The sequence below is a fragment of the Maylandia zebra genome, linkage group LG5 (genome assembly GCF_041146795.1).
Source record: "Maylandia zebra isolate NMK-2024a linkage group LG5, Mzebra_GT3a, whole genome shotgun sequence".
Classification (NCBI taxonomy): Eukaryota; Metazoa; Chordata; class Actinopteri; order Cichliformes; family Cichlidae; genus Maylandia; species Maylandia zebra.
In genome coordinates this window covers 39,057,107-39,084,371 of record NC_135171.1, presented here as the reverse complement: position 1 = coordinate 39,084,371, position 27,265 = coordinate 39,057,107, and the positions used below count along the sequence as shown (strand labels likewise).

Below are 27,265 nucleotides of genomic sequence, written 5' to 3'. Positions count from 1 at the left end.
TTTAGCTTTCATGTGTCCCCCTTATTTCATTTTTTTAATTTTCTTTGGTGAAAATATTTTTAAAAATAATTTAAAAGTGAATTCTTGACTTTTCACATCACTTGGGGGGGTGATCAGTACCATGAAGGTCCTGGGTGAGTGGCCACCGGGCTGCTGAGGCCTTTCTGGGTGGAGTCTCCCTGCACCGCCGTGGTTTTTCTCCGGCTTCTCCCACAGTCCAGACCTGATGTTAGGTTAACTGGCCCGAGGACAGCTGGGATAGGCTCCAGCCTTCCTGTGACCCTAAATTGAATAAGTAGAAGAAGAGTGATGGATGACTGGATAATGTAAGTTGAGGCTCCTGAAAACCACTAAATGGCCCTTGTGGTGAGGTTCCACTGGTCAGGAAGTGACCACACTTCAACTGTTATTTGGTAGATTCAGTTTTATTCTGTAACTCAAGACATCACTTGTTCACTTTTTCTGTTTTCATATATTCATTGTGATTTTCTGATGATTTGCTGAGATGCGGCATATTTTTCTTCTTTGTCCTCCGGGCTCGCATGCTGAGACAATGTCTGACATTTTGATCGGCTCTAAAGTGAACACCGCAGGCCGGGCACTTTAGGTAAAAGCCAGACTTTACAAATGCCAGTGAAAGCAGAGAAGACTGTCGTCACAGGTTAAGTGCTGGCTGCCCACTCTTTTCTGAACAGGGAAAATTTTGAGTCAACACCAAACCGCACGCTGTGCAGATTTCAGCAGAAATCGAAGAAACTACTGCAAAGAAAAGGAAAGACGGGGGAGAATGTAGTTCTTATGGAGTGAAGCTGGTGGGGGTCTTTTTTTGGGCAGAGGAGAATATAACAACGTGACTCACTTTGAGTCTCAAAGGGGGAAAAAAGTGTATATATTTCCATGAGATGAACCAGTTCATCAAAGGATGGCTACCAAACAGAAAAGCAGCTGAAATAGCCGTTCAGGCTCTTGTTCTTGAGGTTAACAGTGCTTTGCGCCTTGTTTTTAATTCCATTTATGGTGGTTTCTCTTTGACAGACCTTGACAATCATAAATCTATCATCTCTTCAAATTCCTGACTGGGTTAAATGTTGCCAAGTTTGTTTTTGTTTGCAAATATTAAGCTAAACTCTTTGAATAAGAGATAAAAGTCTGCGCTTCAATCACATCTTAATCGTTTGATTTAAAATCCACCGTGATTGTGTACAGACGCGAAACTATAAAGACTGTGACTGGATCTCTTTGGCTGTGCCTTGAAATTCTGACAAAGGGCAGCTTTGTATTAAAGTTACTCTAATGGTATTCAGAGAAAACTGCAGCTTGTCTCTCAGAACTCAAACACTGTGAGGAAAAGAAGAAAATCTTAATTCTCCTCATCCTCATGAATGCAATCGTTTTTATCCTGTTAAACTGAACACAAAGACCTGATCTAAAATTAGCCCGGCTCAGTATTTAGGCCACCTCTGTGAAGCTGCCTGAGAGTCATCCTCTCTGTGGTTTGTCTGTGCAGCGTCTCTGACGGGCCACACGTCCCCCCCACCTTACGTCTCCACAAGGTGAGTGCTGATAATTTGCCCGAGGCTGCAGTGAAATGCATCCCGGTCGTCGTGACATGAGATTATTCACCGTCTCACACCCTGCCGGCTCTTTGTTCATGGATGACTTCACACCAGCAGCCAGTGTTTCTTCACTGAGACCGAGCAGGGGGCTCAGAATCTGTTAGAGGAAACCTGTGATGTTTAACATTTTACCTGCCACTGCTGTTCCTTTATGAGGTTCTTTTCACAGTCATGACGCCCTGATCTAAATCACCGCTGTAGGTTCACTTCCACTGCTGGCAGCCATTTATCCAAGATCCAAAAGTCAGGTCTACAGTATACAACGCTGTTAAACAAGGCACAGACTGTATTTATCAGATGGACACAGCTTATGGGTGTGAAAGACTCATCGTGGGAGTGCCTTAAACCTGCATTCTCTGTAATGGCCAGCAGGGGCCGACTGCTCTGACCATATGGACTTCTATGAGAAAACAGCTCTACTGCTCCCCTGATGTCTGCCCTTTACTGATGAATTAATGGTCTCATCTGAAATTTTCAAGCCTTACTGAAAGACCCAGTGCTGATTTTAAAACTCTGAGGTCTCCATTAGTGTACAGAAGAAGGATGAAACAGGGCGTGGTGCCCTTAGTTTCTTAGGTTGAAAAAACATTCAGCTTGTGACCAAAGAACTCCCACTCTGAACTTGCAGCTTCATAAGGGGCTCTTGAGAGATTGTCTACAGTAAATAATGGTTCTATCAGCCTGCAGACCAAAAATTACATTTTGGACAAATTTTTCTTTTGGAAATTTTGAGCATCATTTTGGTAGAAATGGATGACATAATAGACATGCTTCCCTTTTTTCTATACAATTTAATACATTTTCCTAGACAATATGTCTTTTGTGGTAAACACACGTATCCTCAGACGTACAAGGATTCAGAGAAAATGCAGAAGGAAGTCCAACATTCGTTTTGTGACTAACTGTCATATAATGTTGTCTTTTCTTCTTGTTTTCCATCAGCCTCAATAACAGAGTTTAGATGTGCTTGACTGGTAAAAATCCTCCCAAAACACAGAAATGTGTGACATCTTTTGAATGTGTAGAAGGTTGTGTGTTGCCTCCGCAGAGATAATACTAAATGAGAAAGAAAAAAAGCAATATTTGTTCAACTGATGCGAGATTTTTGTCGTTTCTTTACTTAAAAAAATAAATAAATTTCTGCCATAAAGGGATTTGGTAAAGACGTAAATTTGACACCAAAATGAAGAAACTTAAATATCCAATGTTAAAAAATTCTTTAACACTAAAATTACTCATGAACTAAGAATATTTTCTTTCAGGGTTTCTGCCAGTTTCAGGTAAAATCACTCCCTGATTTCCTGATTTTGGAGAAGAATCAGATCTGTCAGATCACAAACGCCTCAATTAACAGGCTGCAGTTTGGTTTGGGGGCGCTGTTGCCTCATTAAATTAGGGAAAATGTCGTGAAGTGATGTAGGTCAAAAGGCGCAGAGTGGAGAGGTTCCTGTGACTCCACCACCACCAGCTCAGCTCAGCAGACACCAGCAGGGAAAGCCACGAGCTGGTTTTGCGCATGGTCAGTTTCACCTCAGTCATTTTTTCGCCTCTCTCTCTCCCTCTCTCGCTCTCCGTCCTCTTCACTCATCATCATCCAGCAGCATCCATCTCTCCGGATGTCCACAGCCGTCGGATTCCTGTCTGGTCGCGCCCTGGGCACCAGGTAAGACCCCGCTGTCATCCCCATCACTGCCCGCTCTCAGTGCTCCGGTCCTCTCATCGGTGCCCCTGCAAGTGATCGAGGCTTTTTTTCCTTTCTTTTTGTTTTTTTTCTCTCGGGTTTCTGGGATGCAGCGCGGGGTGGATGCTGCCTGCCTGGATACTGACTCGTTTCCCGGTGTTTCCCTCCAGAGAAATCCGCACTTGAGTCGCTGCCTGGTTGCATAATTTACCTCTGAATGCGATCATCGCAGACTCGGACTCTCCTTCCTCGTTTGGTCCGTGTTATCTGCCGTCTGCTCGGGGTAATGAAAAGCGTGTCAGTCAGTGTGGTGCTTATCTGCCCTGGTTCATCCTGATATCATCTCCACACACACACACACACACACACACACACGCACACACACAGGCGGAGTGCACTGGTTCAGGTTTTGGCAGCTTGGCGCATCGCAAGGTCACGGTGGTGCTGGAGCACAGCCACAGGGTGGAATGACGGGTTGCTCATGGGCACTCGGGCTCCCAGATGTGATCCATCGAGGCGGGCTCTGATGATAAACGAGAAGTGTGTCAGTGGGCTACTTTAGCCCGGAGCTCCCCGGAGATTACAGACGAGTGATGCGCTGCTTTGTGGAGCAGAAATCACAGCTTGGTGAAAAGGCTGTGCTGTGTTAGAGCAGCCCTGTCTAACATGTGGCCTGCTGTTGGGAAGTCATTCATAATGATGAATAATTGTTAATAAGTTGCTTTGCTGGTCTACAAAGAAGTAATATTTTGCTCATTCGGTTACAAAACACTCCGCGTGGAGATGTTTTCTGCCTTTAAAGAGCCGCTGTGAATATCCCTGCGCGTGTAAGAAGAACAACAGTCAGACTTCATGTTTACATTGCATTTATTTTCTTTAGAGCAGGGGCGTGCCCAGAGCAGGACAATTATACTAGAAGGAAATGGATACAAGCTGTGGTGGATTGTAACTTAGTACATTTACTCAAGTACTTTACTAAAGAATCATTTTAATGGACGTTGCTCCTTTCTACTTTTACTCCACTGTATTTTGGATGTCAGTATTTTAGTGCTTTTTACTTCATACCATTTATTGTAAAGCATTAATTACTTCATATATTACATATCTAAGAATATCAATATGAATGTGTTATTCTGTGTTAGGGACTGAGTGCTGTGTAGAGGAAATTACATTATTGTGTTTGGGATGTTGAAAATGATGCCGTTGCCCATCAGATGCCTTTGCATCAGTTTTGGCAAAACCACTGGTTTTTTGCTGAGCTGCCTGGAGACACAACACTGGTCCCATTTTATGCTTGAATGATTCATGGGTCAGTGTTAAGTGGCTGAGCAAAAAAAGTTTTTTAAAGCAGCCAAGGTCTAAAGAAAAACTTTGAAAGACTTTCAGAAATTCTGGATCCTTGGAAGCAAAATCTAAAGAAATAAGGGACTAATAAGGTTTAAGACTTGCACAGTATGATTGTAACAGCTGATTATAGCTTTTACTTAAGGAGAACTTCTTTCACCACTTTGAAAAACATTATTAAACATTGCTTAACATGAAACATTGTTTTCTATGCTTGTGGGGCCATTTTTTCTGTAATGTTTTTTACGCTACACTTTATTTTTAATCAAACGCTCTGATTTCCTGTAGGGTCCCTGCCTTGTTTTGTGCCATTCAATTTTAAAAATTCATTAAAACAAAGACTTTAATAGACTATTTAATAGCTTTTATTATCCAGTCATTTTAACTCTCCTGCCCACTTGAGATCAGTTTATCAAATTGGGTTGATTTTGACTATGAACTAAAAGTGTTTTTATACTCCCACATTGGATCTTCAGACTTGAGCTATCGAGCCTCTTTAATGTTCACACCAGCTTGTGCTTGATAAGGATCACACCCGGGGCTCTGAGGTGTTAACCAGCACAGGCAGACAGTTTCTTCTCTGTGAAACAAAAATAAATAACTCAGTGCATTTTTAACCTCCTAAGACCCGAACTCTTTCACAGCATGCATTTCTAATTTCTCTTTGATATTTGGTCACATTGGGGCCCGATGAATGTAAAAACAGAGAATTACCAGATTTTTTTAACCTTATTTTTGTTTCTAAGAAAAATAAGAGCCACATATGAGGATATTCGTTTAAAGTTTTGATAGAACAGTAGCAGTATAACGTCCTCGTAAGTGGATATCAGGCGCATGTAGAGCAAAATTGAGTATTTTAGTCTAAATAACCAAAAATGTGATGTCCACATATGTGGACGGCAGGTCCTAGGAGGTTAAAGCAATTGTCTCACTTTGTTTAAATTGCTCCCTGCTGTTAACGCATCTCTGTGCACATATATCAGTTTTCACCTTGACCTGGTTTAAAGAGCTTACAATGAATTGAAATCAGCTGCAAACATCTCTCTCTCTTCCTTTACTTTAGGATTTAGCTGGTTTTAACTCTCCATCACCGGGAGAAGTGTCAGCGCGACAGTGATGACAGGGAGAAGAAATGGGAATGAATAACCATGAAGGTGAGACGTGTGTGATTAAATGTGTGATGGATTCCTGTCTGCAGGTGGTGTGGAGACAGCAGGCCTGCAGGATGAATCCCCTCTCAGGTGTGACAAATAGTGCACGATTCTTCTGGTTTCACTGAGGCGGAAGAAGAAGCGAGACGTTTATTTCACTTGAGCAAATGTGAAAACAGTCGAGTAAAAATTTGCATTTGAAAGTAAAAATGTTATTTTAATGCATTTGTGAGACAGACCCATTAAAAGTAATCAAATTATCATAAATTGCTGGAATTAGTTTTGATTATTAATATATATATGAGTACACAGACGTGTAGTTTTCATTTTGAGCTGATTTGTACTTGTTCTCAGTCACTTCTTGTTATAAATGTCCTAAAAATATGCAAACTCATTGCCTCAGAATAAAATGAAGTAATGTCAGGGATGAGTTTTAACTAACGTGTTTATTTTGAGTCTGCAGCACAGAGCTCAGTAACACAAACTGCCTGGTCAAAAACAATGTCAGCAGTTATTATCCAGTGTTTAATTACTGCAGTTATTAATATGTTTCAGCTGCCAGCAGGTTATGCAATCCTAACTGCTTCTCATTTCTTAAACAACCACGTAGGAAGACACAGCCCATAGTGGAAAACATGTTACTCTGTTTCATGAGGATCAAATTATTGACCTGCATCAAGCAAAGAAAACAACCAAACAGAAACACTGAAGCAACTACAGCTGGTTAAGAACTGTTCAATGTGTTATTAAAACCTGGAAAGATAGAGTTAAACCATCATCTCTGAAGACAGAAGAAATTCAGTTGAATAAAAAGCATTTCTACATGTGCAATCTGAAAAGAGCTCAACCTTAAGAAAACTACCGATCGCTGAGGTGAACCAAGAAAAAGGAGCATAAACACTGAGCGAAGGCTGAGCCATGTAGTCTGCCTTTACAAACATTTATGAAAGAATGGGTCGTTCTGAAGGGTGCACTCAATTCAAGTGTGGCACTCTAACAGGATACCACTGTTGCAGAAAGTCAGTTCATGAAATTTCTTCCTTCATAGAGTTTCCATAATCAGCTGTAAGTGGTATTATTGCAAAGTGGATGCATTCAGGAACCACAGCAGGGATTGGCCAGTACGTACTGACCAAACTTCCTCTGACATCATCATCAGCACAAAATCTGCACTGCTGGGTTTCCACAACACAGCAGCTCCTGTAGGTGTGAGGTGTTGGAGGCCCAGTGCGTTTGTTCATATCGTAGAACAAAGTAGAGGATGTGTGCTTAATATTAGGGTAAACAGGAAGTCAGATTCTTCTTTGAACGTTAAAAGTTTAACCAGTTCATCGATGAATTCATGTGTACGTTTATGGAAATTTTACAAAGATTCCTAAAAAATGGGATGGATCTGAAGTAACCCTTTGACAACTTGAGAACCACTTCTGACCATGACTGATAAATAAACTATAAGGCTACATGTTATTAATGTGAGCCTACGATCAATCCAGTCTTAACCAGAGACACAGAAAATGATTTTTTTTGTAGGTCAAGTCGAGCTCCGTTGGATTATATAACTCCTTTCATATGTGTCATGAATCATATAATATTTAATCTATTTATTCAGTGAGGATAAAGCCGAGTGGAGGTCCAATGAAGACATGAGCACATATCGATGGAGTCCTCTTTCAACACCGTAGAGCTCCGGGAGCTGCGAGGGAGTGGAGCCCGGCGAGGCCCGTCTCCGACACCGACTTCAGCACCCTGGACAGCAGCAACGCTGGGCTGCTCCGCCCGGGGCTTTGAGAACGCCTCCTACGAGCAGGATGAGGAGCAGGACCTCCGTCAGCAGGAGCAACAGCCGACGAGTTATCCGCCTTCCACATCAGGAAACAGTAAGGTGAGCGCGGTGGGGTTTGGTGGTTGTGGCAGACATTTGTTTTGGATGTTTTTAAAGCAGTCGCTTAAAACAGTCCTTATGTGACCTCGGCAGATTCGGGTTACAGAGCGAACCCCGTAGCCAAAAGTGATGTAACCTTCCAAATCTAACCTGAGCCAGAAATCCAGCTTCACAGGCATCTCTTTGGAAGATGAACCCTGTGAGAAGAGACAAACACACGCTGGCGTACAGCTGCGGGCCTGGAAAAAGAACTTGTCCAGGGTTTTCTGGCATGTTTGTCTTCAGGAAACAAACAGATTTAAGCTTCCTTCTTAATTGGAAAATGGCTTTGTACTGATTGCTGTTTAGATGCCTTTGGGGTGACATCACTCTCCCGCCCGGGCTTTTATTTTGTTTGTGCTGTTTGTTAGACTGTCACGACTCCACGGAGCTCATCTGTATCTGTACAGCTTTTACTGACACACGTCGGCGACATTCATCAGTAACAGGTCGTCGCGCCGACGCATTTTCTCCTCTTTGGATGTGATCTCACTGCTTTCTGTGAACGCTGACCTCAGCGCTGTGCTCTGGCTTGTTTATCTCATCCTTCTTTCTTTCTTTCCTTGTGTTTTCTTCTTCTAATTCTTTCCTCCCTCTCCACTTCATTCCTTGCTTCTTTTCTTTCTTTCTCAAATTCTCTTTCTTGTGTCACATCTTTACTTTCTTTTATCTTCATATTCCTTCTTTTCTTTACTCTTTCCATTGTTTCCTCCTTTCCCTACTTCCTTTTTTATTTGACCCTTTCTTCTTTCATTTTTCTTTTTGTCTTCACCTGTCTGTTGTTCCTACCTTCCTTTTTTCCCTTCCTTCTTTCCTCCCTCTCCCTATCTCCCTTTATTCCTTCCTTCTTTCGGTTCCTGCTCCCTTTCCCTTTCCCTCTGTTTCTTCACTTCATTCGCTCCTTCTTTCCTTGTGCTTTTATTAATGATTTTATCTGTTCTGTCTTTTCCTTAACCCCTTCATTCCCCCCTTTTTCTGTTCTTATTTCTATATTTTTCTTTCCTCTATTCTCTTCTTTCCTTGTTTCCTTCCTCCCTTTATCACTAGCATCATCGTCAGGAGATCTCACCACAGTCGTATGATGAGGAGGAAGGCGGGGGTGGAGCAGGTGGAGGTCAGGAGGACGGTCAGGACTTCACTGAATTTCGCCCCGTTGATGACCACTCGGCAGACTATGGCTTCATCTTGGCGCTGGTGTTCCTCGTGAGTGGGATCGTCCTTGTGGTAATCGCCTACACCATCCCACGGGAGCCCAAAGTCGACCCTGACTCAGTTTCGGCTCGACAGATGGAGAAGCTGGAGATGTACTACGCCCAGCTTGGCTCCCACCTGGATAAGTGCATCATCGCGGGCCTGGGCCTGCTGACCCTGGGAGGGATGTTCCTGTCCGTGCTGCTCATGGTGTCCATCTGCCGGGGCGAGATGTACCGACGCAGGGCGGCATTCGTTCGACCCAAGAGGACTTACGGCTCCATCAACCTGAGGATGAAGCAGCTGGCGACTGGAGAGGCAAGGTTAGGTGAGGGCGGGGATGGAGGCGAGGAGGTTTTGGTGGAATGCGCAGAGACGCGGAATAACGTACAGCCAGAGCCGAGCCGGGACTCTAAATCAGTACCGGGACCAAGCAAAAACCCTCCTCCTTCTCTTCCTGCTGCTTCTTCTTCTGCTGCTGCTGCACGTGGAGTCAACTAGCTCCACCCTCTGCCTTCCTCTGCGCGATCCCCCAGGTGCATTATGGGGATGCAGGTCGCCCGTTTGTGCCGAGGGGAGAACCCCATCTTAAGCAAGAGACTTCCTGCCGGAGCTGTTACCCGGCATGTAGGGATGAACTGAGCTTAAGGGATATTTATTCTGACCAATCACAAGGGATGTATGACTTTACAACAGAGGGCTCAACTGGGTGGAAGACGAGAGGTAAGCCTGTGGCAATGTGGATAAGAGCACATGTGGACATGAACGGATGCATATCAAAGATTAAAATGAAGATTTTGAATCCTAGTATGTTAATCAGATTCATACAATATAAAGCACATTATGATATAAAGCACCGCAGAAAGTAAGATTAACATTTTATTGTGAAAATTCTTTACTGATGCTGAAAGGAAGTTCGGTAATTAAATCTAGCCATATTTTAAGCCCTAACCAGCAGGTTCACCTTAACACACTCACACTAAATACTCGGCTTGCAACGCTGCTGTGAATAGCACTATAACAGACTTCACAGTAAATTACTGTAAAAGAAAGAGCAACTCGCAGTCATACAAAAAACAGAGGCAACAGTTTTGAAAGCTTGGCGACGTTCACCTCCAGCCATTAATGCAGAAGGTTAACTGCAGAAAACCCTAAAAAAAAGCTTAAAATGTTCAGTTTAAACCTGCATTAAGCAAAATAAGTGACTGATTAAAAAGATGGAACAGAGCTCGCTTGGCTCCTTTTAGCTGCTTGTTTTGTTTTTCTGGTCGCACAGACAGATGTGGTTTAATGTTGGGAGGTGGATTCAAGCTGGAAAAGGTCTCAATTTGTTCCATCTGATATTTCTGTGACTTTTTTGTAGTAAAACTGTCTTTGCTTACTTGTAATATAAATTTATTATCATATAATTGCTGATTTTTGTGCCCACATGATTAATGGGACCTTGTTGGAGTTTGTTTTTGATCTTTTTTAGTTGCTAAAAGCTCCACTGTGTTCCCACTTCATCCCGTTTGATGTTTGCCTTTTTTTCTCTATAATGCCAGCCTGCTGGGGCTGATCAGAGTTGTAGAGTAGCATTATGATTCATTTCTGCTTGTGTTTGTGATTATTTTTTCCTCCATTATTCCCTCTCTTTATCTTAGTACCTTGTTCTTTTGCTGCTCGTCACTGCCCTGTGGTCGCCAGCTCACCTCTGGCTTTGTCTATCAGGGTTTTGACAAACACCTAAACAAGAAGAAATCTTTTACAAAGCTCAGAAAATCTAAGAGGAGCTGCAGATTTAGCTAATAATGGATCTGACGCTGCAAGCTTTCTTAAATTTTCAGTTAATTTGTTGTAAAGGTGTCGGGTGAAATGCTCATGTTCAGATGATAAAAAGAAAGTTTTTCTTAAAATCACAGATTCCTCACAGCTGTTTGTGTCTTTGTTGATATTCTGCCAGCAGATTTTTAGCAGAGGCAGGAAAAAACCTCCACGGGGAACTTTTAAGCCATCAAATATTGATTCTCTTATTGGCCTCAAACGTCCAGAATCCATCTGTCTATAACCACACAGCACATGCTGCTGCTGCTTTCTCTCACTGTAAGTACAGAAAATGGCAGCCCAGTGAGAAATACTCCTCTGTGCATGGTCTGTCTTTAACTCACCAGCTTAAAAGCTGATTATGCCCCCTTGTGGTCAGAAATTGCTTAATGCAGCTTTAACGTTTGGCTGGCTGCAGCGAGAGCTAGGAGGTAACGATGAGAGGTGTTAGCCTGGCAGGTGCAGAAGTGATACACGTTACCCAGAAAGCATTGCTCCAGGCGTCAAAGAGCATAGTTGTCTGTAATGATTTCTTTTATTTTCTTATTTTTCTCTTTGACAAACAGTTTCTGAGCAGATCTTGGTTGGAAATCACGGCTGTTTTATCACAGCAGACACTAGATGAAGAACACAGTTTGTTTGTTGTTGTTTTGTTTTTGTTTGTTTTGTTTTATCACAGAAGCATTTCAAAATCAAAATTTTAAGCCACAACAATGAGTAATTTAACAGGGGTCACATTCATTTTTGCAAGCGACAGAACCAAAAAAGAAAGTGTGTAAAAATCGACTTCTCCAACAAGCCTGTTTTACATAAAAAGTGTCAGTGAATGCAGCATCAACAATAAGTATTGTGTCACATATCTGGTGTCTCGTGCTGCATCATCCAAAACTGTTGCCTCATGGTTACTGATCAGCATTTTCTGTGAGCATCAGCTTCCACAGCAGAGACTCCATCAGAGAGGGAAACTTCATCTATAAGCAGCAGCTGCTTCTCCAGAACTTGAAGTCATATTTATATAAAACTACCCTGTGCTACACGCTAGACTTACATAGACTTTATGGTTTGTATCATTTGAAAGTGCGCATGAACTTTTTTCGACTGAGCAGTTTTTATGATCAGTGGTGGACAAACACTTCAGATCTTTACTTAAGAAAAAGTACTAAACACAAGAAAGAAGTCCTGCGTTAACTCGAAGGGGACCTGTTGTAAATCCTTATTTTCTGTCATATATCCTGTTACAGTGATGGAAAGTCACAATACTCAGCTTTGGTTTGTATGAAGTCACAAAGAAAGGAAATCCTTCATATGGTCTTTTCATTCAGAGAGCACAGAAGCCCCGCCCACCTGCCTTTAAATATATTCTATTTTCAAGGCAACATCCAGTTTAAAATAAGTAAGGATTATTTTGAACTTTAAATCATGCAAAGCTATTTTGGCAGAGAACAAAAATATGAAGCAGGATGTGAGCAGAATTGGCTCCCTTGATAGTAATTGTGCACATTTTGCAAACTTCACGCTGATTACAAAGCACAGATCCATTGTTTCATTTGGACATTTAGACAACCGAGAGTAATGTTGGTGTTAAAGAGAGTGAGTGTTTACTTTATCGAGTAAAAACTGTAGGAGAAAAAATGCTAATAAAACAATTTAAAGAACATGGGGCAAAAATAATTAACTTCTATAACTTAATGTTTGAGCTCTACTTGTGTTTAATTTATAATGATCCCAAAAAGCAGATTCTGTATGAGTATGAAGACATTTTTGGGACAGGAAGCCTTTTGGTTTCTGTTTGTACTCCAGGCTTTGGATAGATGCGGGTAAACAGTTCATGTAGAGAGGAAATGCAGGATTACATTTGTCAAAGTATATTAGATAACCATTGTGTAGTATCTTATGACAGTTTTTTATTAATTATAAAAAAATTACAAATGGAAATCGTGGCCTGGCTGGTACCACAAAATTAGCCATTATACCCAGTGGCTAAGTTATCAGACATCCCAGTGGGTTCCCAGAATTAATTACTTGTGCCTACACAACTTCCATCCATCCCCTTATCCAATTCAGGGGCACAGGGAAGCCGGAGCCTATGTATTTAGTTACACTCCACCACTGATTATAATCCGAACGTCTATGAAAGAGTCAAAAGCCTAAAATGGGTAAAAAGCTGATTTCATCTTAAAGAAGAAACATTAAAGTGACTTGTGGATGTTTTTGAGTGGATTGAACCTTTAATGACATCACTTATTTGTATAATATGTACACTGATGTTATTTATGTCATGTAAGGATACGATATGCCTTAACAAGTAAACACCGGCACTGTACATTGTGTATACACTGATATTATTATGCTAACGTATTACGGTCTGTATAGTGAGCCAGTTAGCCAAGGGTAATGTAGCCACACACACACACACACACACACACACACATGCACACATTATTGAGTCCAGCTTGCAGTGGCGCACACACTGATACTAATCTCAGCTGTTTTTTGACGTTTTACAGTTTTCTTTCACAAATACTGTAAATATAACCTGCAGACATGCAGGATGTGGAGGACCTTCAGAAACTTCTGCTCCAGAAACACGACGCAGGTATGCAAAAGTATAAAAAAAAACAACGAGTCACAGCGAACCAAGTTCTTTCTTTCATAAACATCACACAAACTGCTGAGTAACCCTGCGAGGCCTAAACCATCACAGGATCAGAGGTTTGGTCGAATCCTAACAGAAAAAATGACTTTTGGGTCCTCTGTTATTGTTAGGTCTCATAACATAAAGCGCCTTGAGGCAATTATTGTTGTGATTGGTCGCGATAAAAATAAAATTGAAATGGAAATGTGACTAGTTCGCAAAGTGTGTTAGCAGAATTATTAAACTTTTCATTCGACTGTGAAGATATCAGAGAACGATTTTAAAGTGAAAGTCCCATTGTTGATGGCACAGACTTAGGGGTAATTATTAGTGATGATGGCTTTAACGTCACAGACAAACGGTCTTACGGCCGATCAGCTGGTGTGAAGGTCGTTTGAGCCTTAAAATGTCAGAAAAAACTAAAATTGATTTTTTTTTCTCCCACTGACAATAAAAAAATGTTCTAGACATATATTTATCACTTTTAAATATCCCTACTATGATCACACTTTGGAAACAAAGAATTTGAGGACATCAACAATGACCATAACTTTATTGTTATTTAACTAACGATAAAATATTTCTGCTTTCAATGAGTCTTCTGATTATTTTAGTAATAAAACATTTAACATAAGAAAAAAAAGGCCAATAAATATACAAAAGCATGAGCTTCAAATATATTGAATCTATCAACACTAATGTAATTATAAACATTGATAGTGTAAGCAATGATTAAAAAGTAAAACAAAGACATAAAGAAATATTTTAACTTTACATGAATTATTATATTTATTAATTACAAACAGCAAATGTTTGATGACACAAATATTCAAACCTGTTAAAGGTTTTTATTTATTTATAGTGTTATTGTTATTTTACCAGGAGCTGCATCCAGGTAGAGACCAGGCTAACGGTGTGCAGCGTGTAACCTCATTCGCTGCAGGTTAACATTTATAAACAGAGGGTCACAGATTTGGTCCTTGCCACCCCCCCCCCCCCACCCCCCCCCCGCTGAAGTGTCCTTGAGTAAAACAAAACCTGAGATCTTTGCCGCCTTCATGTGAGGGGGCTTCATGGCTAACATCGGGACACACGTGAGGGAACGAGTCCCATGTTTTCAGCAGCTGTCGTCCTTCGCTGCTGCTGAAAGCTGCCCTGCTTCCTTCTCACCTCCGCAGTCAGTGTGTGATCACACCAAGCTCACTGTGACAGAGGAGGAGAACTGGAGGTTCACTCAAACTTTACAGGCACGCTTTTAGCCAAACGTGTCTCTGCTGGATTAGTCACGCTGGCTGTGATGGAGGTTCAGAACAAATCTGAGTCATGATGCACTGATCCGACCGACACAGCTGATGCTGTCTGGTGTTGAGAGCAGTAGTCCATTAAAAAGCTTCTCCTTCAACAGTAATTTTCTCACTTTCCCAAGCTGCAAACATGTTGGCTGCGAGCACAACCAAAGACACACAAAAGGCTGACATAGCGCTGAAAAATATGTTCCAGTAACTGTAAAAGTCAGAAACACCTTTCTCGGGCACATTTTCAGCATCTGCTACTTTTACATCACACTCCAGAAGTCCTGAACTTTTCCCTCAGCCAAAAGCAGGTTTTGGAATATTGGAGACGCTCTGTGGGATATATAAGTTCATGATAGTTTGATCACTTACTTACTGCAATAAAATAAAACATGAAAATGAAATGACAAATCAAACTTCTTCTCAAGTTCTTCTGCAATCATCCACGGAGCGCTGCAGCATCCCCAGCACTCCTTTCCACAGGTTCTGAATCCTGTTTAGCCTCATCGACATTAACAAGAGACATGAATTTAAAATAAAACCTTAAAAAAAGACAGAAGAAGCAGAAGTGCAAAAATGTCAAAGTCGTTCCAGGTTTTCAGACTCTTTCCTGTTGCACTGGATTCAGAAACAGTAGAAACGCCAACATGGAGATAAAGTTTCAGGCTGAGATGCTTTAGCGTCATGCTAGTAGAAGTGAGGATTGCAAAGGTCAAAGTGTCACTTCATTGTCATCGTGTTGCTTTGGAAACAGGCTGAAGCTTTCCTATTCATGTGTGGATGAAGTAGAGAGGAGTGAAGGAGGGGAGGAGATGTGGGCGAGGCGGTGGGATGCAGCCGAGTCGCCGGGTGACGTGAGGTGATTCTTGAAGAGGCGGATTTTCAGCTTAGCGGGGAAGACGAGGAGTGACTCTGCATGAATACTTTGAATGACACATTGATGTTTCCCCGCTGGCCTCTGGGCAGCCAGAAATAAAAAGACAAGGCTTAAGGTTTTAATAAGGTTGGAAAAAAACAAGTCTGAACCTGGTTCTCTTTGGGGGAGAAACAGATTAGGCCTGTGGACCCTGCAGGTCCATGTTAGTGGGGAGAAACAACATCACAGAAGGAACGATTGTTGGTGCTCGGTCACTTCACACAGGTTGGATGCACAGAGCTGGAAGAAAAGGGCTTGAAAGGGTCTTTAGTTCAGTTATGTGGATGGATGCAGTCAGGTGAGGAGGACACAGAAAGAATGAGGATTACACTTCGAAAAGCTCATTCAGATGGGAGGAGGGGGGCACGCATGAGAGTATTTTTTCAAAACTTCAGTCTTAGAGCTCATATTGGTTTGAATTTGATCAACTACATGTGAAAATGTGTGAAAATGGTAGAAAACCAGCAGAAATTCAGAAATGTAATCATCACTGAGCTGCATTCTGAGTGTGTTTGTAATGTCAGTCGCAGGTTGCACAGAATTCAGAGTCCAAATAACATGTTTCATACATGAGACAAAGAAAAGACTGCTGTGGATTTTTGTTCTGCCAGATTTTGGTTTTGCAAATAAAAATAAATATCTGAGCTGCTGGAAGCTTTGAAAAATGCCAAGTTTAAAACAGATTTGTAGAAACCAAACGAACGCTTGAGCTTCTCCTCACATCCTTTAATGCTGGCTAAATTTGTTTGTGCTGTTGTCGCTTTCTTTTGACAGCCAAAGTTGTGAGCTCATCAGGAAACTGTCTGCACTGGTTTAAGATCAATTGAGAAGTAGGGTCATTTTCCTCACAGGTGCAATCAAAGTATAGAGGGCGTTGCCCCTGCTGGTCATTAGCAGGAATACAGCTTTGAGGCTCTTCCACACCAGCTTCATTATTCAGACCTGAAGGCGGGCATTATGAAGTCTGCAATGAGGACGTAGGTGAGCTGTTTGTGAATATGCAGATGGAATCAGGAAAGAAGAGTCACGAGTGAGAAACACTCACTGTCTTCGTTTGCTAAAGTGACTCATAGGTCTGCATATATTTATTAGCTGCACTCCTGCCCTGACGGCATTACTACAGCGCCGCTGCACTCACAAAGGGTGAAGAGTGAGGTCACAGTTAAATGCACAAATGGATTTTATAATTAAGCAGATGTAAACAGATGGAGGATGTTAGCGTCTGAAAAGTGTGAAACTATGTTTCTGTGTTTCACTTCCTCTGTGACATCCTTGAATGTCAAGAACTTTGACCGAAGACACGAGAGAAAATCAATCTTTATTCCGCGGGCACCGCCATGACTCGGTTGCCATGGAAATAGTCTATTTATATCAAAGGACTGTTGGTAGAGCAGCTCTCGGATGTCATGAAAAGTCCTTGTGAGGACATGATAGAGGAGACAGTGTCTCAGAGTCTCCTGAAACCTCTGGCTAGGACGAGATGCACACTCAGCCTTTGTGGGAATAAATAAATTACACATTTTCCAAGAATCAGAGCGTTAATTCACTCCAGGCTAAGAGGAGAGTTTAGCTGAGTAGTCAGAACTTTAAATGCATGAGGATAAAACCGACAAAAAACTCTGCTGGGCTGAATGAATAAAATATTAGCAGCTAGACTTTCTTAAATTTCCTTTTATTGGCATCTGAGACATACTCAGTAGATTCTAAAAAATGAATAAAAATGTAATACTCCTTGCACAACAGAGAAAATATGATGATATTAAGTCTCTTTATCTGGTTTTATGGGATATAAACAGAAGGTTTAATGTTTCCCTGATTCACTGAGTGCAACTTGGCAAACCAGCACCAAGAAATATTTGCAGAATAACCTGTGAGCTTTAAGTTTTTTGCTTTGTTCTCATTGATGTAAAGACAAGTACTGGATAAACGTGCCACTGTAGAAATGATACCCTAATTTCATTTCATGGAAGAGAAGGGTTTACCAGCTTGTTTCTGGATTTTAGGTTTTGAAAATCGAGCGTGAGCGTTTTGGCCGTCACCATGTTGATCTTTCCGAAGCAAAGGTTGGACGACCTGTAACCTGCATCATAATATTTGTCTGATAATTGCACTAAAATGCTCCAACAAGGCGTTGAGGTCCAGTTCAGTGACTTGAATTTGAGAAGGTGGAGCCAGCACAGCTAACAGCTGCAGGTGTAAGCACGCGAGTCAGTCAAAGCAGCCACATTATGAATGAAGACAAACGTCCACAGAGGCCAAAACAATTTTAGCATCAGGCTGTAAACATTTTATTTCTGCTGTAAAGTCGGAGATTTTAACAGAGTCTGTGGGGACTGACTCACGTTCATAGTCAGCCTCAAATGGACATTCAGAAGAACGGCAGGTTGTTTGTTTGTTTACACATTTGCATTGGTTTCATTTTTCAGCCGCTTGATTGGAAATCAAGGTGATTATGTACAGAAACATTCATGTGTGTTTTTAGAAGTCGCTGCCAATCGACCCACTTTGTTTTTTAACCAAAACAAGGTGTTAAATGTATTTTCTAATCTCACCTTTTATAGGCTTGAATCAGGAAATGTAAATGAACCTTGTTCAGTCAGGGTCAGTCGCTATATTTATCAGCATGGCTCTGTTCCACACAGACACAGAACAGAGAAGGCATCATTGGCGGTAGAGTTTTACACCGATTAAGTCAGAAAGAGAAAAACAAGTGGGAGGAGGTGGGTTGCAAAGCAGCTTACAGTAGCATTTCAGGTATGGGAAGGTTAAAGCAGCCTGAACAACCCGCCCTTTCTGTGATTTGCTAATTTGCTCTTCAAATCAATTCCAAATTAAAGTCGCCACTCTGCAGTCATCATGAAATGCTTCGGGACTTATTTTTGGGGGAATTCCTAAAATAGGTGTAATTTCAGTGCTCTATGGGACACAAAACAGGTTAAAACTTTCCCTGGAAGTTGAATTTCTACCATCAGAGTTCTCTCAGAGAGCTCAGGAGTCTTTGGTGCCGGGTGTTTCTCTTTGATAACGGCCCTGGTATCAGCTTAAATATGACGAGGTGAATGCTAGCGGACAGTTATCAGGCACAATTTGACTTCGCTCTGCTCTATGTTTTTAAAAATATCTGCATGCACCTGCACCCCCCACTTCATCTAGTGCATATCTTTATTTTCCTTCCTTCCTAGTTTAAAGCAGAAATATCAGAGCTAAAACGAACAAAAACAATCTGGTTGCACAAAAAGAGAAAAAAACGTCCTCACCCTCCCTCATTTCTCCACACTGAGTGGTCAGAGGTCAAAGTTCAGACACAGCACAGCATTCTCACAGCTGTTTGGGATTCAGAACGATGCTCAAGGACACTTCAGCAGCACACAGGGTTGTGACCCTGATTTGATTCTCATTAATCACAACACGTCCCGGCGCCTCAGAAAAAATCCACCGCAGGTCGCTGTGACAACAAGCTCCTGGTTAAAACAGAAATGTAAGCGTTCTGAAAGGTCCTTCCTTCTGCAGGCTGCGGCTCGATGTTTCCCTTTATGTACAAATGTGACAAACAACAGTAGCATTTCACTCTGAGACTCAATGAATGTACAAACTAATACTGTAACGCTGGAGCTGGTGCATCGCGGCAGAGTCGCCCAATCTCACGATCTCTGTCGTTCACACGCGAGCCAGTTTGGTGTAAACAGTCACATGACTTCAGTATAAAGTACTTTTTTTTTCTTCTTCTCTGAAACATGCAGAGGTAATAGATGTATATTTGATTAGATAAAGTGATATTTCACACCGGTGGAAAGTTTTTTGGACGATCTTCAGTGTCAGTCAGCTTCCACGAAGCTGAAATGATAAAGGATTCATGTTGTTTTTGCCTGATTTGATGGGTCTTTGATTGAGATATATACACATAGGCTTTAAAGTCAGATAACTCCAAGGCATTGTCCTCTAAATAACAAATGAAATGCCTTTATGCTCACAGCATGGTCATGTTTAATCTAAAGAAAGTTCCTATCATGACCAAACCATGAGAATAAAAACGTTTTAAGAGAGTTTAATTTTGGAGCCTTAAAACAGGGATGTCAAACGTACCAAACAACAAGAGCCAGAACTGGCCCGTCAAAGGTCCAGCCCGGCGTGCTTTGCAGAGAAGAAGGGCTCAAATTTAACTTTTCATTAAGTAAGAATCACAAGACTCCAAACTGTTATTGTCTCCTGAGCCTGAGGTCCTACTGACAAAGGCTTGAACCTCAGGCTGCCACATCCCAATAAAAGTAACAGAAAAAGCATTAAATAACAGAAAAGTTTGTTTTTTCTTTATAGATGAACCATATCAAATATCATTTGTCTCCATTAAAGAGAAATCAGAAATTATCTGTGATATAACAGAAAATTTCTCTTTTCTTAAATCAGGAAACAAAGTCTGGCTAATGTCAGTACTTTTTTGTGATTTTATGGATCCATTTCTTATAGTGTGGATTAAAGCCTGAGTGGACATGCTGATGGGATTCTTTGAGTTATCACTGCACTTTTCTCTGAGTTTATTACATTCAAATGAGTTTGACGTTCCTGCTTTAAAAGAAGTAAACATGGAAACCATCTGAGGTCACGTTGCCTCGAATCGTGTCAGCAGCAACATTTTCAGACGTTACATAAAAAGTAGAAATAAAAGAGTGAGCGATGCCCCCGAGGCGGCCTCTGTTTACAGCTGACTGTTCAGTAATTTAGATTAAAAAAATAAACATTTCTGTCCAAGTGAAATATCGCTTTATGAAAGCAGAATGAAGGGATGCATATTAAGGTCTAAGAAGTGTACAAAAACTATGAAAAATATTATGTGGCCTGAGAAAGAAGTTTTGTGTTTGTCTGTGAGTCTTTTGCAATGAATATATGACAATGAAAGTAAAGTTTAGTACAAAATATAGCAAAAAAAAAAAAAAAAAGAATTTAAAGGGATATATCACTTTGATTTTAAGGTGGAATTTTAGTTATGTTATATTATAAATTAATGGAAACGTTTATAGATTACAGATTATTATAAATAGCAGAAAGTAAAATAAATAAACTCTCTGTTGATATTTGAGTCTTATAATGATTGTATTACTTGAGAAAGGTGACATAGCCCTTTAACCTGAGCGAAAACCAGGGTTACAGAGACTGTTACAGAGCAGGCGGTGTGTGAGATAATGCTGGTTTATTACTCCAAGTATAAAATAGTCACATTTATTGTTATATTCATGAATTTAAGAGAACTACATTTATCTCTTCACTCTTGGTGCTAAGTTGCAAATATCTGTGTAAAAATCATCTTAAAGTCGTTTACTTGTTACAAAAGAAGAACAGAGCTCTGTCTTCATGAAAACCTGGTCAAATAAATCTCGATATTACTCGACTCAGTAGCTCCTCCTGTATTTTCTGTGAACTTTACTTATCAGAAGGCCAGACGCATAAAAGTTGCACAATCAGACTGTTGTGGATTGAGCAAACTTTGCAGCACCACCATTTCTTTTCTCTTATCTTTCAGAGTTGATGGTCTCATTACAGTTTTCATTAGATGTTTCTCAGTGAGATCAACAAATTGCTGTTCTTCATTGGTGTTTACTTACCTGCCAAAATAACTCGAGAATTTACAGAGAATTTAAATGCAAAGGTTGAATTACGGAAGCGCCTACAGTTAAAGACCAGAGTGCAAATTATGCTTGTGTACATGCATGAAATTTCACAGTAATTAAGACTTTAGAGAGCGGGACCGTGCATGCACAGAGCTTTATAAGCTGTGTACAGACACAGATTTTGTCACAGACTTTTATGAATGTGGCTCAGGAATCTGTTTGCTGTTTTCCTTTTCTCTAGTTTCTCCAGTTTGTGGAAATTCAGAAACAGCAGGAAATCATCCTTTTATGATGCTTGTTTTCCCTTTAACTTCAACCAGCGGTCATTAAGAGGGAGCCATTCGAATTACAGGGTAGTTATGATGCTTTAGTTGCCCCCAAAACAGGCCTGAGCTCCTGATAAAGCAACCATCTTCAACCAGATCAGGATAATTAAAGGCTGGTTTTATTTGTAACAGCATTCATGTGATGTATTCTGTGTGAACCTGGTGTCTCACAAATGTTTCTCAGTGTTTCCTTTTTAACTTTAGTCCTACATAAAATGCTGCTAACTGTTGTATGTTTTTCCAAGTTTGAATCCTTGCAAAGGATCGTTACTGCAGGTAATTACTGTAGAGGATTCAGATGCTCTTTAAAATATACATCAGCTTCTTTCTGTCTAAAGAGGAAGTTTTAAGGACTTTGTATGATTTTTACAAGAAACCAAACCTCAGTCCCACAAAGAGTGAAGAGGATTTTCTTACCTTTGTTTTTTTTTTTTAATTTCATCCAATAATAAATATTAGATTGCATATTTGCTGATATTATCGTCCCGCCTAAGAACAATCTAAATTGCTCGAGCGGCACAGACACCTGTTTTGCTCACTGATGTATTGAATGAAGAGCACAGAGGATTTTGTACAGTCTCAAACCGAGTTGTGTTGTTAAAGCTCTACCATGACCAGTGTTTATTAGTGAGAGTTGTTCATTACCATTTTATAAATCTTAAAAATTCTGAAATCCTGATTCACGACTTTCTGTGAATGCGTTTGAATGTAACAGTTTCAAATGTAACTGATTTCAGCAAATATATTCTCACTCCAGCGATAACTACAAATATATCTGCCATCTCCTGTTTTTGCTCTTCACTTGGTTTTAAAAGACGCTGCGTTGTGCGCTTCAGGAGGCCAGTGAATCTGCATGTTATTAATGTGTGACGCTCTAAAGGTCCGATGCCTTGTTCCTGTACATACTGAAGAGCCATGTCCTGTATGTAACGACGATGCTGGTTTTTAAGTCTGATTTTGTTAACGTGACCAATAAAATTGCTGTTGTTTTTAATGCAGGCTGCTGCTCTCTGTGTTTATTTAGCAGTTCAACTTCTGCTGGACCTTATTTGCATTTCATCAGGTTCAGAGGTGAGACAAACATCCTGCAGATTAAGCTCCCACGCTGTGGCAGCAGTGCAACCTGGTGTTACTGCACAATCAGAGGGAGGCTTCCTCTGTCTCCGGGTTAAACTTAGAAAACTTTTTCCAACTTCAATTCAACTTATTTAAATCAAACATAACAACAACCTTACACACTGGTGAGTATCAGATATAGACTGTATGTGAAAGATGGATGAAGACACCATGACGCATCCACACGGTTTGTGAAATCCTGTCTTGGATGTTTTGTCAGTTACTATCACATAGTTCTGAAATCAGACCTGATGAGGGCTTGAGCTGTCCCTGAGTAAGAGTAAACCCCGCTTTCTACTCGTTTTTTACTTTAAGACCATGATTTGCTAAATTTGCATGATTGCATTCAATAGGATAGGACAGAAGAAACGATAGGAAAATCTGAAAAGCCCCCTGCTGACCATCAGAAAGAATCTCAGTTTAAGGCAGCTATGCACCAGCTTCACTTTTCTAACCTGGAAGCTGTGGCCAAGGCACCAGCATGCTGTTTAATAGTCACGGATTAATAAAATCCCCAAATTTTACTGACTAAAACTGAGGTATGAGATGAATGAGCTGAGGTGAAGCCTGGCAGACAGCTATCAGCTAGCTGCCTGTGTGAGCATGTGCAGTGCAAACGTTCAAGTCCTTATAAAATTCAAATGGGTGGCTGACTTGTTAAGAATGTCAAAATAAAATAATTGTGACTCATACAGTTGTCAGGTTGTTAGAAAATAGTTATAGACACTGAAGCACTTTTATGAACCTGATTATTTCTGCTGTAGGGTTCGATGTTTTAATATGGGAGTTTGCTGGGACTGACCTGCTTTTACAGCCAGCCTCCAGTGGCCTCCTCTGCAGTTTCTGTTTCTCTGTCTTGGCTTAACTTTACACCTTTGAAGGTTGCAGCTTTTTAAAGACCCACACATCATCATCATCATCATCATCATCATAGTATAAACAGTATCACAAATGGTGGAGGCTTCATATCAGCTCTCTGGGAAAAGCTGCAAAAAATATTTTTTGTTAATCGTTACTCATCTCACAAAAGGATATGACATCATGCAGATAAACCCTGGCTATATAAAAAACAAAATAGAAGGCCTTAAGGGAACCAGTATAAACTTGAATTGTGTTATTGCTGTAAAGCTATGCAATCAACATCTACACTGTACGGTAAGTAAGCAATAGGAGCTTAACTGAAACGCCTGCAGATCTAACCACTGCAGTGGATTTTATATTTAAACTCCGCCCTTCAAGTGTCCGAGTGTCCCGGCTGAGCTGGTTGTGGCTTATTTTTAGATTTTTAAAAACTGACTTTGCTCTTTAGCATTAAATTCTATGTTCTAGTCTGTCTCCAGGACTCTGTCTCATTGTTATTACTGTCAGTCTTTAAACTGAGTTCTTTTTTCTTAAAGCTGCATGACGTCTTTTTATGTCTCCTCTTGTTTTTGTTTCTTGTCCCTTTTATTTATGCTCTTGAGTCAGATAGATCCCCAGTCAGCATGACTCATAAATGTCACAGATTACTGTTTTCCACAAGACAAAATGAGAACCTTGCCTATCTTTCTACCCACACAGGAGCATTAGTAAAGACCCCCTGACGATCTAAAGGTAAGTATGCCTCACACAGAACCTCTCATTAAATTTAATAGGAGAAACATCAGATGAATCTGACTGAGCTGTGTTTTGATTTTCAGACACTGATTTATGTCCCTGTCACTCCCACTCACTCTTTTTTTACTGTCCTCTTCTGGCTGCCATTTACATCCTAACAAAGCAAAACATAAAGGCTGTTTATGTGGTGTTAAACTAAAACTATAACTTTTAAAATATCCTGAAATAAATGGAAACAGACTGTTCTTTTTATGAATTTTAAAGAGGAGGAAGTCAAAGCATGGAGGAAACTGTGTGCTGACAACATCTCAGAGCAACATACCTCACAGTCCAAACTCTAATGAGCTCAAATGGGTAAACTCAGTTTTATATTTTAAAAGAACACCATGCAGCCATTCCTGTGTTGGCTTTTCCAAGTCAGTTGAGTGCTTAGCTAGCTTGGTTAGCTTGCTGTTTCCACAAACAACATAGATACAATGCACACACAAGAGCTGCTAACTAGTGCTGAATGAGTGCTGCACAAACACACACACAAATACTCATCAGTACTCGAGCACAAACTTCTTCTTGATGTGTGAGAACATTTACCTCAGAAAGCATCAGAGAATTTCTTTAAAAATGCCCCAAATGCACAAACACATCAAACGAAATCCAGTTCAGGGACTCCAAGTGTGAGGACACACAGACCCCTAATTTTAAATCTAAATAAAATATAATACACCTCACATTTGTTTTGAAGAGAGAAACAATCATTTGATTTCAAAATTATTTTTGTAGCTGGCGGCTGTAAACAACAACAACAACAACAAAAAGGGCTGCTGCTGTGATTTTGGATATTTAAACATGGGTATGACTCACTTTTAGTGACAGCCTCACGTGGTCGTTAGAGGAGCTGCAGTTTATTTGAGCAAGTTTTGGTCCACAAAAAATCTGCATGAAGCTAGAAACATATTTGGGCCTCATAATGATTATTATGTTCTCTACTTATGAATAAGAGAAAACCCTAATACTGTATGGAGTCCCCCAAAGATCAGTCCTTGAGCCTCTGTTGTCTTTACATGCTTTCTTTAAAGGAAAATCCTTCAAGAATACAAGGTCACTTATCATAGCTATGCTAACAACACCCAGATTCATTTGGCTGTCTCACAAACGACTTTGATCCTGCCCTGAAAAACTGGAAGTCTGGATGCAACACAGTTTGCTTCAATTAAAGAGAGACATGTTTAAAACAAAGATGCAGAGTTGCAACTTGAATCTACAGCCTGAATCCATGTGATAAATGTTAGTGTGATCAAAGTTTCACTGACCATACTAAGGCTGTAATCAAGTCATTTTACTCTTTCTGGCATCGTTGTATGATACTCAATTGTATATAGCATTTGTATTCTATTTCATTATATTGTGTACAGTTGTGTACAGTATCTTATTCTTATCTTATTCCAGTGTTTTTTCTTCTAATTTTTCTATATAACTTTGCACTTTCCACTTTCTGCTGTTACAAAACAAAACAAATTTCCCACTTATCCAGTGCGATCCCAGCAGGAAGCTTATTCATGCCTTTATTTATTTAAAAAACACGACCATTGGATAGTTAGTTAGTTCAAAATACTGCTACAAGAATTTTAAGGAAAACCAGGAGTGACATCACTGTGATTCTCTGCTCCCTGTGTTTGTTTCCAGAATTGAATAAAAAATATTCCTTACTGCCAGGGTTCTTTAGAATAAAAAAATATCCAAAATATTAATCAGTTCATCCAGGGCTGGCAGGGTACACCATGCACAGGTGACCTGACTATCACATAGAGACACAGGGAGCCACGGGTGATGAGAAATGAGCCTTGTGTGGTTCTAGAGCCACTGGTCTTCATCAGCTTTTCACCTTACATGTTTGCCATGAATCATTTTCTTTACAGGCCTTTTTTCTCTTCAAGAAACCAGCACTGTAAGAAAAAGTTGGTCCACAAACTTCCTCTTTAGCTCTGTATTGTTCATTAGTTTCAGCTCAACAAGCTGTTATTTCCCCTGCAGGCAGGCGACAAACAGCCATCTCCAGTCCTCTGCCCAGGGAGTGCTGAGAGGTAAATATAGCACAGGAAACTGATGCTCTGGTCACAGCAGCGCTCTCTCAGGTGCTTGTTAGAAGATTAAAAAAAAAAGGCACACAGTGTGAGACAGAAAAGGCCTGAAAACACAGAGTTTATAACAAGCTGTTTAAACTCCACGATCTGATGCTGAAGAGAAACGTCATCTCAGTCTGCAACCATGGTGACAGAGCCTCTGTTAAACTGAATGCTAATGTCAGTATGCTAATACTGATGTTTAACAGCTCCGAGGAAGTCAGTGCCACAACTGCAGTTCCTCTGCTGGCCACTTGAGGCTGCTTCCAACAGTGAGTCAGCATCCACTGTCTCCCACGTGGAAAGTATCCAACCTTACAACTAAAATAAACTATTTTACAGCCTGACGTTGAAACTGTTTTAGACTCCATGAATGCGGTTTACCTTCTTAAAAACTTTGAGATGTGAACTCGTTATTATTAAAATTATTAAAACTGTGGGCGATCGTGGCTCAAGAGTTGGGAGTTCGCCTTGTAATCGGAAGGTTGCCCAGCAGTCTCGGTCGTTGTGTCCTTGGGCAAGACACTTCACCCGTTGCCTACTGGTGGTGGTCAGAGGGCCCGGTGGCACCAGTGTCCGGCAGCCTCGCCTCTGTCAGTGCGCCCCAGGGTGGCTGTGGCTACAATGTAGCTGCCATCACCAGTGTGTGAATGGGTGAATGACTGGATGTGTAAAGCGCTATATAAATACAGGCCATTTACCATTTAAATTTAGGCTATGGCTGCTTTGGTCGAGTCGACAGACATGGATCTCGACCTTAAGATCCCGATTGTGCTGTTGGCCCTCTGAGAACATTTTATTACCAATAATATGATTTGTGTTAGTTGTACTACAGCCTGTCCAAGGTACCTGTGATCCAGTTTTGGTGAGTAATTTTACACTATGAGTCAGATTGTGTTTCTCTGTGAACGCACCTGTACAGTTTTAGCTGGCCAAGCTAGCTCGCACTAATTGGTA

At 40.8% G+C, this 27,265-nt stretch overlaps 1 protein-coding gene across 4 annotated transcripts; it reads left to right on the top strand.

Moving 5' to 3' along the window:
- The first annotated feature begins 3,050 nt into the window (after window positions 1–3,050).
- Window positions 3,051–22,477, top strand: tmem74b (transmembrane protein 74B). Of its 4 annotated transcripts, none has more exons than XR_013098717.1 (5): window positions 3,051–3,279; window positions 5,705–5,795; window positions 7,402–7,674; window positions 8,761–9,627; window positions 13,215–22,477. XR_013098717.1 is itself a non-coding variant. In XM_004559050.3 (4 exons), the coding sequence occupies exons 3-4, from the start codon at window positions 7,450–7,452 to the stop codon at window positions 9,403–9,405; spliced, it is 870 nt and encodes a 289-aa protein (XP_004559107.1). In that variant the 5' UTR covers window positions 3,051–3,279; window positions 5,705–5,795; window positions 7,402–7,449; the 3' UTR covers window positions 9,406–22,477. The 4 variants fall into 4 exon arrangements, 2 of the variants coding, with proteins under 2 accessions (XP_004559107.1, XP_076740445.1); XR_013098718.1 differs by having other exon boundaries at window positions 8,761–13,303; window positions 21,395–22,477; XM_004559050.3 differs by having other exon boundaries at window positions 8,761–22,477.
- The last annotated feature ends 4,788 nt before the right edge of the window (window positions 22,478–27,265 follow it).

Coding starts and splice junctions, on each gene's coding strand:
- tmem74b (XM_004559050.3), top strand. CDS start 7,450: ATGGAGTCCTCTTTCAACACCGTAGAGCTCCGGGAGCTGCGAGGGAGT. Junction 7,675..8,760: donor CCACATCAGGAAACAGTAAG/GTGAGCGCGGTG, acceptor CTTTATCACTAG/CATCATCGTCAGGAGATCTC.